The sequence below is a fragment of the Rhinopithecus bieti genome, unplaced genomic scaffold (assembly GCF_001698545.2).
Source record: "Rhinopithecus bieti isolate Rb0 unplaced genomic scaffold, ASM169854v2 scaffold_777, whole genome shotgun sequence".
In the NCBI taxonomy this organism is placed as follows: domain Eukaryota; kingdom Metazoa; phylum Chordata; class Mammalia; order Primates; family Cercopithecidae; genus Rhinopithecus; species Rhinopithecus bieti.
Genome location: NW_016803392.1, coordinates 739,545 through 752,923, shown reverse-complemented (window position 1 = coordinate 752,923; position 13,379 = coordinate 739,545). Strand labels below are relative to the sequence as shown.

The following is a 13,379-nucleotide window of genomic DNA, read 5'->3' as shown; positions in this document are numbered from 1 at the left end:
ATAGAGAATCATAGACATGGTGCTTGAAAATTTTGTTTAAAATATGAGAAAGAAATAAATTTGCTGGGATATTCATCATGGGGATAATGGTAGGAAGAAAACTTATTCTGAAATATTGTTGCTATAGTGCAGAAGGAGGCTTCAAGGCTTTAAAAATACAGCATTAAATTCAAATGAAGCAGTCATTCTAAAGACTAGTAATCAAGCAACAGATACAACATCAAAATTTAACATCAATAGTTAAAATTCAAAGTGTTAAATTTCAAGCTATACCATGTTAACATTTTCAAACCAATAAGAGAAAATGGCTGATACTAGATAACTACTTTAATTAGAAAAAAAAATGTGTAGTTAGAATATCCCCGTTCTAAAAATCATAATGTCTCAGGACACAAAAATCCCTTAGAGGTCACATAACCCTAATTATTTTTTTAATGCTTTAGCCCTCTCTATAAGATACCTGTAATTCTGTAGTTAAAATACCTAGCAAGAATAATTTACAAAAATGAAAATTTTCATCTAATTTAAATTTTATTGAGATGTGAGATCTCTTGATGTCCTATAACATTTTAATTCTACAGCTTATACACTCAAGAGTTTGGCCTTCTCTAATTTCAAAGTAGTAATTAGTATAGTAGAAATAATATTGAATTGTAAGTGAATTGAATGACTTGATTTTATTCTTCATTTTAATATTTATACACTGAATGGAATTCTATAAAGCCCTTGAGTTCTTGAGTTCACATTTTATTATCTATACACTAAGGGTCCTAATATTTATTCACCTAACTTTATTACATAAGTTTCAAGTAACATGCTAAGTGAAATCAATTTGTAAAAGTATAGATACAGATTATGTTATTTTCTCTTAGACATATGTGGAATACTTAAAAAATTTACCATGTCTTAGATAATCAGTGATGACTCAAACTTTCAAATGTAATAGCATAGGGATTTTATAAGAAAATGCCATGAAGTAAGAAACAAGTTATATTCAAAATTTTAAAAGTACCATAAGCCCATAATCTTTAAGGTAAAAAGCAATGTCTCATGAACATTTAAATAAAAATTAGGACCAAAATTGAATATAATACAAACACTGCATTTCAATATCTGTGGTAAATAGCTGAAGCAGTAGTTAGAACTTTACTAAAATACATGTATTAAAAAAAGAAAAATTAAAACTGGCAGCACAGCAATCTAATGAATATAAATTTTAAAATAAAAGAATAAATAATGTAGAGATGAGCAGAAATCATTGAAATAGAGAAAACAATATAAGTCATAACAAAATCAATTTTAACAACATGAAATATTTTGAAAATATGAATAACATAGACAAATCTATATAAAAAATTATGAATAAAAGAAAAGAAACAATAAACAAAACAGAGAAGATGAAAAATAAACAGCTGCAAAAAAATCACTGAAAAAGAAATATGAAATTTTTTTTTCTCCTTAGATGTACAAAGCCACAACAGAACACTGTTCCCACCTAGCAATGTATAGAATCTATATAATGTTACTTTTTATTCTTTGAGCCCAAAGTATACCTGAGGTTGCAAGGAAACTGAATTTCAAACTTTCCAAGTCTTTTTTCGGAGAGATAAGACCAGTGAACTTTTTCACACATGAAAGGGCACAGAAAGAAGAAATGGTAGCCATCAAAGTGGGTAAGAAAAACAAATAAAATAAAATTTTCAATAAATTTCTGAAGACCAAGTGTGTGCTAACATGTCAGATTAGGATATCTGAAAGCTCAAACACTAGAACAGTCTGCACCCACTCATTGACGTTTCCAAGGCCTCCTCCAGGTGCTTATAAGAAAGATCAGGAGCAGAACAAGAGATATGGACTTACACTGTGGCGCAGGCCTTCAGGAGGTGATTAATGCTTGCTGTGGAAAAGACACAGAGATCTACCTGTTTCCCTCAATCTTTTTCTTCTAGAAAGAATAAAACTCAAGTCTCTGAAAGAAGAGCAACAAACTCACCCAAAAGATTCATTCTAAGATCCATTGTTCATGTGGGAAAGGTATAAGCAAAAACCTTCTACTAAAATAGATAAACAAAATCTAGAAAACTAGGGAATATCACCAGAGAAGGGAAACATTTGACCTTTGAACAACGTAGGTTTGAACTATGTGGGTCTACTTATAAACTGATTTAAATGCATATATACAGAGAGAGAGAGAGACAGAAGGAAAACTTTTCTGGAAGTTTGCAACAATTTGAAAAAACTCACAAATGAACTGTGTAGACTAGGAATATAAAAAAATCAAGAAAAAGTTAGGCCATAATATGTATATATATGCTAGTCTACTGTATTATTTACTACCAAAAAATATACATCAATTTATTATCAAACAGTTAGAATTTATTAAAATGTACATACATGCAGACCTTAAATGAGAACATTTAAGTTCAGAGAAATGTGAACAAATCTAAAGATGCCATATTAAATTATAACAGCCTAAAATTAACTATAGTACATACTATACTACTGTAATTGTATAGCCAATTCCTGCTGTTATTGCAATGATCTCAAGTGTTGCGAGTATCCACTTAAAATGTTGCATAATTCTAATCATCACTCCAATAAATTGCATAATGCAGTAAAAAGTGATCTTTTGTAGCACTTGCATATTTTTTCATTGTATTTAGGACAATATCACAAACCTTGAATAACACCACGGGGCACAAATGAAATGCCACTAGTGATGCTGCCAGTGTTCTCAAGGGGCAAAGTTATGACATTACAAGAAAAAAAAAAGTTGAATTGCTTGATATGTAACATAGATTGAGGTCTGCAGCTGCAGTTGCCCACTTCAAGATAAACGAATCCAGTGTAAGGACCATTGTATAAATAGAAAAGGAAACTTATAAAGTGACCATTGTACAAATAGAAAAGGAAATTTATCTACCATTTAATGTTTTCCATTGTGGTTGTACTAGTTTACATTCTCACCATTTAATCCCTTTTGTATATATAATATGTCTTTGTTTTGTTTTCATAGAAATTTCATTTTCAAAACATTTTTAAGACTGTTTATTTATGCTTATGTAATGTGGTAGTAAACAAACATGCTAAGTAAAACTTTGTTATTAAAATAAAAAAAAAAGAAAAGGAAATTTATAAAGTCATCGTTGTAGCTACAACAGCAGGCACAAAAAGTGCACTTTTTGCAAAATATCTTTTTATTAAATGTAGCTTTTATATGGGTGCAGAATTGCTCTGATAAAGACATACCAATAGACTCTATGGGTCTCTATTACTTAATAAAAAGTGGTTGTATCATAACTTAAAGCAAAAGAAATGGTGAACGATCTAAAGCTGGATAATTTCATGCCAGCAAAGGATGGTTTGATAATTTTAGAAGTAGGTATGGCTTAAAAATTGCTGAGATAACATAAGAAACAACTTCTGCCAACCAAGAGGATGCCATTAGAAAAATTGTTGACAAATTACATCTGCCTGAACAGATTTTGAATGCAGACAAATGTGTCCTATTTTGTTAAATAAAAAATAAAACAGGGACATTTATTAGTAAGAAAGAGGAGTACCAGAAATTAAGACAGCATGGGCTACGGTAACACTACCATTTTGTGCAAATGCAGTCAGGTTTATAATTAAGACTACCATTATCTATAAAGCTGCTAACCACTGACTCTTGAAGAAAAAAGATAAAAACTAGCTGCCAGTCTTCTGCTTGAACAAGAAGGCCTGTACAATAATAACCTTTTTTCTAGATTGGTCCCATCAATGCTTTGGTCCTGAAGTCAAGAAGTATCTTACCAGTGCTGGTCTGCTCTTTAAAATTTGTTTCACACTAGACCATACCCCTGGAAATCCAGAACCCCATGAGTTTTACAGCAAAGGCATCAAAGTGGTCTACTTGTCCCCAAGCACAATGTCTCTAATTCAGCCTCAAGATTAGGAGGGTATAAGGACCTTTAAGGATCATTATGAACGAGGGTATTTCTCTGACCCCTTTGCGGACTCACGAAGTGGGTGACTCATTTACTCTCTGGCAGCTCTCAACTTTTTGCAGGAGGGAATGAGCAAGCAAACAAGGCAGGAACTTGTCCGGAGCCATGAGGCCCGGAATTAGCCGACCTCTGTTGCTTGATCTCCGCAAAGCGGAGACAAGAGGGCGCATTCCCGGGTTCTTTATTTATAAACCCTTCCCGCGCGCGCCCAAAGCTTTTCCCGCGCGCACCTAAGTTTCTCCCGCGCGCGCCTAAGTTTCTCCCGCGCGCGCCAAAACTGTTCCCGCGCGCCAACCTTTCCCGCGCGCGCCAACCTTTCCCGCGCGCGCGCAAACATTTTCCCGCCCAGGAAGATATGCAGCCCAGGGCGCAGGTGCGATCCCGCGCCCGGGAAAAGTACAAACCCACGGCGCATGCGCGATTGTAATTTGAGAAGATCCGGCCCCTATCACCGCCCTGGCCCAACCTCTTCCCCTGCCAGCCTATATAAGGCATGACCCTACACTCAATAAACGAGACTTGATCAGGCTGTTTGTCTTGTCTCCATTTCTTGTGTTTTCTTGTCTCCTCCATTCCCACTCCCCCTTCCAGGGCCCGTTCGACTGTCCTGCAGGTCGGGACACCTGGCGCCCGAACAGGGACCTGGACACGGGGGAAAAAGTGAGGAAGAAGGCACTAAAGTCGGCCGAAAGTGAAAGTGGAAAGAAATTCCTCCGGACGTCGCGGGAGCCTGCCGCGTTGGAACCAGAGGTGAGTAATAGTGTCTGATTATGGGACAAGAATTAAGCCAGCATCAAATTTATGTAGGGCAATTAAAAGAGGCTTTAAAAACACGAGGAGTAAAGGTTAAAAGTAATGATTTGTTTAAGTTTTTTGATTTTGTAAAAGAAACCTGCCCTTGGTTTCCACAAGAGGGGACCATTGACGTAAAGAGGTGGCGTAGAGTGGGAGACTGTTTTCAAGATTACTATAGTACTTTTGGACCAGAAAAGGTTCCGGTGACAGCTTTTTCTTATTGGAATCTAATCAGAGATATAATAGATAAAAAGGAAAAAGAAAAAGATCCTGAGGTAATGGCAGTGGTTACTCAGACTGAGGAAATATTAAGAGGCAGCTCCCAAACCGACCTCGAAAAACCCATACCTAATAAAGAAATAGACCTTATATCGCTACAAAGTGACGAGGAAGAGGCTGGGGTCCCCTCAATGACAAATATAGAAACATCAAATAAGGAAAAGTTCAAAAAATACCCAGTTTTACCTACAACTAATGAAAGCAAAAGTAAAAATAACCTTAACCCTTCAGAAGTAAACTGGGATAATTTGGAGGAAGGGGCAGCAAAATATTATAATTCTGACTGGCCACAAACTCTTACTTATCCCCCTCCCTATAATAAGGCTTCTGCCCCCGCAGTTATGGCAGTAATAGACCCAAAAGAGGAGCTTAGAGAAAAAATTGCACAGCTTGAAGAGCAAATAAAGCTCGAAGAACTACATCAGTCTTTAATCACTAGATTGCAGAAATTAAGGACAGGAAGTGAGAGCGTTCAATACCCTAAAGGAATAGAGAAACCCTCTCACCCTCAGAGACCCGGACAGCATGTCCCAAAAGGAAGGTCGCTTGGTAGTAGGGATAGGGAGGATTCCTCTCCTCGAGATGTTTTTCCAGTAACGGAAACTACAGATGCGCAGGGTCGAGCCTGGAGACACCACAATGGGTTTGAATTTACTGTAATAAAAGAACTAAAAACTGCTGTCTCGCAATACGGAGCTACTGCCCCGTACACCCTGGCCATAGTCGAATCTGTGGCCGAAAATTGGCTCACTCCCATAGATTGGAATACCTTAGTTAGAGCAGTTCTTTCCGGAGGCGACCATCTGATTTGGAAGTCAGAATTTTATGAAAATTGTAGAGATACGGCCAAGAGAAACCAACAAGCCGGAAATGGTTGGGATTTTGATATGCTAACTGGCTCGGGTAATTACACAGAAACCGATGCTCAGATGCAGTATGATCCTGGACTGTTTTCTCAAATCCAAGCAGCGGCTACCAAAGCCTGGAGAAAACTTCCTGTTAAGGGGGATCCAGGAGCCTCGCTCACGGGGGTCAAACAAGGACCTGATGAGCCTTTTGCAGACTTTGTACATAGACTTTTAACCACAGCCAGCAGAATATTTGGAAATGCCGAGGCAGGGGTGGATTATGTAAAACAGCTAGCTTACGAAAACGCTAACCCGGCTTGTCAGGCAGCAATCAGACCTTATAGAAAGAAAACAGACTTAACAGGTTACATCCGCCTCTGTTCAGACATAGGGCCCTCATATCAACAGGGTTTGGCTATGGCTGCTGCCTTTAGTGGACAAACCGTAAAAGACTTCCTCGCTAGTAAAAATAAGAATAGCAAGGGGTGCTTCAAGTGTGGAAAAATGGGACACTTCGCTAGGGATTGTAAGGGAGAGCTAGCTAAGACCTTAGAGGCAAAAGCTCCAGGCCTCTGCCCTAGGTGTAAAAGAGGAAAACATTGGTCCAATGAATGTAAATCTAAAATTGACAATCAAGGAAATCCCCTAACACCTCAACAGGGAAACGGATTGAGGGGCCGGCCCCAGGCCCCGAAACAAGCTTATGGGGCGGTCAGTTTTGTACCAACCAACAACAATCCGTTTCACAGCTTAGTAGAGCAACCCCAGGAAGCGCAGGATTGGACCTCTGTTCCACCTCCCACACAGTATTAACCCCTGAAATGGGACCTCAGGCCCTAAGTACGGGTATATATGGGCCCCTACCCTCAAACATGTTTGGATTAATCCTGGGAAAAAGCAGCGTCACCATGAAAGGCCTACAGGTCTTTCCAGGAATAGTGGATAGTGATTATATAGGAGAAATCAAAATCATGGCCAAGGCTATTGACAACATCATTATCATTCCTCAAGGGGATAGAATAGCGCAGTTACTCCTGTTACCATTGCTAAAAACAGCTAATAAAGTCCAATCGCCCCTAAGGGGAAAGGGAGGATTCGGATCCTCAGACATCTACTGGGTACAGCCCATTACTAATCAAAAACCCTCTCTCACCTTGTGGCTAGACGGAAAGTTATTTACAGGACTGATAGACACAGGGGCCGATGTAACAATTATTAAACAGCAAGATTGGCCCTCCAGTTGGCCCACTTCAGAGACCTTAACAAATTTACGAGGAATCGGGCAAAGTAATAACCCTAGACAAAGTTCCAAATATCTCACCTGGAGAGATCAAGAAAGTAATTCCGGTCTCATTAAGCCATTTGTTATCCCTGATTTGCCTGTTAACCTTTGGGGTAGAGATCTTCTCTCCCAAATGAGGGTCATGATGGGTAGCCCAAATGATATAGTCACTGCACAAATGTTGGCTCAGGGCTACCACCCTGGAAAAGGGTTAGGAAAAAGAGAAGATGGCATTTTACAGCCAATCCCAGCCATAGGAAAATTGGATAAAATGGGGCTTGGAAATTTTTAACCGTGGCCATTGACATGCCTGCACCCCAAAAATTTGCTGATCCAATCACTTGGAAATCAGATGAACCCGTTTGGGTTGATCAATGGCCACTAACCAATGAGAAGCTTGCCGCTGCCCAACAGTTAGTGCAGGAACAATTAGAGGCAGGACACATCACAGAAAGCAACTCTCCTTGGAACACCCCCATATTCGTCATAAAAAAGAAATCTGGAAATTGGAGACTCTTACAAGATCTAAGAGCAGTAAATGCTACTATGGTCCTTATGGGCGCCTTACAGCCAGGGCTACCCTCTCCGGTAGCAATCCCTCAAGGATATTTTAAAATTATCATAGACCTTAAAGATTGCTTTTTTACAATTCCCCTTCATCCTACTGACCAAAAACGATTCGCCTTTAGCTTACCATCTGTAAATTTCAAAGAACCAATGAAACGATACCAATGGAAAGTGTTACCTCAAGGTATGGCCAACAGTCCCACCTTGTGTCAAAAATATGTGGCTACGGCCATACACTCAGTTAGAGAGACATGGAAACAAATGTATATTATACACTATATGGATGACATTCTTATAGCAGGAAAAATGGGAGAACAAGTTTTACAGTGTTTTGCTCAACTCAAGCAAGAACTAACCACAGCGGGTTTACAAATAGCTCCAGAAAAAATACAACTACAAGACCCTTATACATATTTAGGTTTTCAAATAAATGGACCTAAAATTACAAATCAAAAGGCCGTTATCCGTAAAGATAAGTTACAAACCCTCAATGATTTCCAAAAGCTCCTTGGAGACATAAATTGGCTTCGGCCCTACTTAAAACTCACCACAGGAGACTTAAAACCCTTATTCGACACCCTGAGAGGTGACCCCAACCCTAAGTCCCTTAGGTCGTTATCAAAAGAAGCTCTTTTATCACTTAATAAAGTAGAGGCGGCCATTGCTGAGCAATTTGTTACTAACATAGACTATTCACAGCCATTAACCCTTTTAATATTTAACACAACACTAACACCTACTGGTTTATTCTGGCAAAATAACCCTATTATGTGGGTCCACTTGCCTTCATCTCCCAAAAAGGTATTACTCCCCTATTATGATGCCATAGCAGATTTAATTATTCTAGGGAGAGACAATAGCAAAAAATATTTTGGAATTGAACCCTCTATGATCATACAACCTTATTCTAAGCCACAAATCCATTGGTTGATGCAAAATACTGAAACGTGGCCGATTGCTTGCGCCTCTTATGCTGGCAACTTAGATAACCATTATCCACCAAACAGGCTTATTCAATTTTGTAAGCTGCATGCTTTTGTCTTCCCTCATGTTACCAGTAAAACACCTTTAGACAATGCCTTATTAGTATTCACTGATGGGTCATCCACAGGAACTGCTGCATACACCTTTGCAGACACCACTGTTAAATTCAAAACCAGCCATACTTCAGCTCAGCTAGTAGAATTGCAGGCCCTAATCGCAGTACTGTCAGCCTTCCCTAATCAGGCCCTTAATATTTATACTGACAGTGCATATTTAGCTCACTCAATACCTTTACTTGAGACCGTAGCACAAATCAAACATGTCTCAGACACAGCCAAGTTATTTTTACAATGCCAACAATTAATACATGACAGATCAACACCTTTCTTTCTTGGACATATTAGAGCTCATTCAGGATTACCAGGACCTCTATCCCAGGGCAATCAACTGGCTGATATGGCAACCAAGACGGTAGCCATAGCTACAAATACAAACCTAGCCCAAGCACAGGCTATTCATGCCTTACACCATCTTAATGCTCAAACTTTGAGACTGATGTTTAAAATAACTAGAGAACAAGCAAGACAAATAGTTAAACAATGTCAGACCTGTATAACATACCTGCCAGTCCCTCACTTAGGAATTAACCCAAGAGGACTAGTTCCCAACATGATTTGGCAAATGGATGTCACTCATTATTCAGAATTCGGTAACTTAAAATACATCCATGTATGTATAGATACATTTAGTGGATTTATACTGGCCACCCTACAAACAGGCGAAGCTACCAAACATGTCATAGCTCATTTACTACACTGTTTTTCCATAGTTGGAAAGCCTAAACAACTAAAAACAGACAATGGTCCTGGCTATACATCCAAAGCCTTTCAAGACTTTTGTCTTAAATTACAAATAAAACACATTACTGGAATTCCCTATAACCCTCAAGGACAAGGAATAGTTGAAAGAGCACACCTATCCTTAAAAACCACCATTGACAAAATAAAAAAGGGAGAATGGTACCCTACTAAGGGCACCCCTAGAAATATCCTTAATCACACACTTTTTATTTTAAATTTTTTAAATTTGGACAACCTGAACAGATCAGCAGCCGATCGATTTTGGCATTCCGAGTCCAAAAAACAATTTGCCACGGTTAAATGGAAAGACCCCTTAGACAACACATGGCATGGTCCAGACCCAGTGTTAATCTGGGGAAGAGGCTCAGTTTGTGTTTTTTCTCAAACTCATGATGCAGCCAGATGGCTACCAGAGCGACTGGTAAGACAGGTACCTAATAATAACCAATCCAGGGAGTGATTTTCTCCCTGAGAGTACTCTTTTCCTCTATTGCAGAGATGAACTTCAACTACAAGCCCCTCTGGACCATGGTGCTGATTTGCCAAGCACTCCAGGTATATGCCGGCTTTGGTAATCCCCATGAGGCCCGTAAATATATACGACAACGATACGGTAAGCCCTGTGATTGTTTGGGGGGATATGTGACCTCCCTTCCAAATACGTACATCTCAGCTGTGTCCTGCTCCGCTTACACAGCATACCTGTCTAGTGACTCTCTTAAGTGGAGGTGTGTGTCAACCCCAAGAATATTTAGTGGAGGGGATACCACAACCTGCCCTTGTGACACATTTGAGACTGCTATGCATAGTTCCTGCTACACTACTTATTTAGAATGTACCTCTGGCGGTAAAACATACTATACTGCTATCCTAACAAGATCTAGAACCCCTACTATAGGGGCCAATAGTGTCCCTACAGTTGTAGGAAGTACCAATAACCTTATATCAGCTGGCTGTACTGGAACTGTAGGACAGCCTGTCTGCTGGAATATTCACCCCCCTCTTCATACCTCTGACGGAGGAGGACCACAAGACAAGGTCCGAGAAATTAGGGTATACAAAAAACTTGAAGAGTTGCAAAGGTCCCTGTACCCGGAAATTCACTACCACCCCTTGGCCTTGCCCAAAGCCCGAGGGAAAGAGAAAATTGATGCCCAGACCTTTGCCCTCCTCACGGCTACTCATAACCTGCTTAACAATTCCAACTCTAGTCTGGCTGATGACTGCTGGCTGTGTCTGCAATCAGGAGATCCCGTTCCTCTTGCCATACCCAGTAATAACTTAAATTATACATCCAATACCCCTTGCACCATAATTCCTCCCCTTAAAGTACAGCCTTTAGAATTTCCTAGTTCCTCTTGCATCTACTCCCCTCCCCTTAATAACACTTACGACCTCGATGTAGGATTCAATCAATTCAATAATTGTTCCACCATAGTAAATATTTTCCAATCGCTGTGTGCCCCAAACAGCTCGGTTTTTATATGTGGCAATAATAGGGCTTATACCTATTTACCTACTAACTGGACAGGACGCTGTGTCTTAGCCACACTTTTACCTGACATAGACATTATCCCTGGAGATGAACCTGTACCTATCCCAGCTATAGATCACTTTTTAGGAAGAAACAAAAGGGCAATACAATTTATCCCCTTACTTGCAGGATTAGGCATAACTACTGCCGTAGCAACTGGGGCTACAGGCCTAGGGGTTTCTGTTACTCAATACACCAAATTGTCTCGCCAACTGATCTCAGATATGCAGGCCATTTCGAGTACTATACAAGATTTACAAGATCAGGTAGATTCTCTGGCAGAAGTAGTGCTCCAAAATAGAAGAGGCCTAGATTTACTAACTGCAGAACAGGGAGGCATCTGCTTGGCTTTACAGGAGAAGTGCTGTTTTTATGCCAACAAATCCGGGATCGTCAGGGACAAAATCAGGCGTCTACAAGAAGACCTAGAAAAACGACGAAAGGAAATAACCGATAACCCGTTTTGGACTGGGTTCCATGGACTCCTTCCCTATCTTATGCCATTCCTGGGCCCCCTGCTTTGCCTATTGCTTTTACTCTCTGTAGGACCTTTGGTTTTCAATAAGCTCATGACATTCATTAAGCAACAAGTCGAGGCTATCCAAGCGAAGCCTATACAGGTCCATTATCATCGCCTAGAACAAGAAGATCGCGGTGGTTCATACTCACACCCATTATGACCACCTTCCCTATGCGCTGAACTGGACAGCCAATGACGGGTAAGAGAGTATCATCTCTCACTAACCTAAGACAGGAGGGCCGTCATAAGCTACTGCCTAATCCCATGACGGGTACCAGTGATGAGATGCATTACTCCAACCTAAGACAGGCGCAGTTCCCGAGGGACAATCTTCTAGCCATAATTATATATAAAAAAGGGGGACCTGTCCGGAGCCATGAGGCCCGGAATTAGCCGACCTCTGTTGCTTGATCTCCGCAAAGCGGAGACAAGAGGGCGCATTCCCGGGTTCTTTATTTATAAACCCTTCCCGCGCGCGCCCAAAGCTTTTCCCGCGCGCGCCTAAGTTTCTCCCGCGCGCGCCAAAACTTTTCCTGCGCGCGCCAACCTTTCCCGCGCGCGCGCAAACATTTTCCCGCCCAGGAAGATATGCAGCCCAGGGCGCAGGCGCGATCCCGCGCCCGGGAAAAGTACAAACCCACGGCGCATGCGCGATTGTAATTTGAGAAGACCCGGCCCCTATCACCGCCCTGGCCCAACCTCTTCCCCTGCCAGCCTATATAAGGCATAACCCTACACTCAATAAACGAGACTTGATCAGGCTGTTTGTCTTGTCTCCATTTCTTGTGTTTTCTTGTCTCCTCCATTCCCACTCCCCCTTCCAGGGCCCGTTCGACTGTCCTGCAGGTCGGGAGAGGAACTGGAGTCCACGGCACTGAAACTAGCTAGCCATTTTGGCAGGGGTGAACTCCACTCACTTGGACCCACTGTGCTCTCCCCCTCACAGGAGACAGCATGCAAGTACCAGGTGCAGGAACCACAGCAAGCACTTTTGGGCGCCAGCAGGAGCGAACATTGTGCAGGTCCTACCACACCATCTTGTGGGTGGGTTGCGGGGGGTGCCCACGATGCCTGAAGCTCCAGAGGGACAGGTACAGTGCTCTTTTAGCTCTGTCGTTCACTGACAACGTAAGTGTTAACAGCTCAGTAGACCCCGTGAGCCCTGAAAATTTGAGACGGTTCTCAGTTACTTTAAAAATTTTATTTTGCCAAGGTTGAGGATGCGCACGCATGACACGGCCTCAGAAGGGCCTGACAACATGAGTCCAAGGTGGTCAGAGCACAGTTCAGTTTTGTACATTCTAGGGAGACATGAGACATCATCAACATATCAAAGATGAACATCGGTTTGGTCTGAAAAGGTGGAATAACTAGAAGCAAAGTCAGGAAGACTGCAAGCGAGGAGGGAGCTTCCAGGTCATAGGTAGGTAAGAGACAAATGGTTGCATTCTTTTGAGTTTCTTGTTAGCCTTTCCAAAGTAGGCAAATATATATGCATTTATCTCAGTGAGCAGAGTGGTGACTTTGAATAGAATGGGAGGCAGGTTGGCCCTAAGCAGTTACCACTTGACTTTTCCCTTTAGTTTAGTGATTTGGGGCCCCAAGATTTATTTTCTTTTACAACCCTCTGCCTTTTCATGTGAAGCTGCCTTCCACCAGTGGGGGCAAAGGGTCAATGCGACAGCCTTTTGCATCTGCACTCATGGTTCCTGAGTTCTTGT

The 13,379-nt window shown here is 41.1% G+C and overlaps 1 protein-coding gene across 1 annotated transcript; it reads left to right on the top strand.

Annotated features, from left to right (window-relative positions):
* Window positions 1-4,548: 4,548 nt before the first annotated feature.
* LOC108535905 (syncytin-1-like) lies at window positions 4,549-12,076 on the top strand. Its single transcript, XM_017882305.1, has 2 exons — window positions 4,549-4,739; window positions 10,103-12,076. Exon 2 carries the CDS (start codon window positions 10,103-10,105, stop codon window positions 11,816-11,818), a length of 1,716 nt encoding a protein of 571 aa, XP_017737794.1. The 5' UTR covers window positions 4,549-4,739; the 3' UTR covers window positions 11,819-12,076.
* Window positions 12,077-13,379: the final 1,303 nt, after the last annotated feature.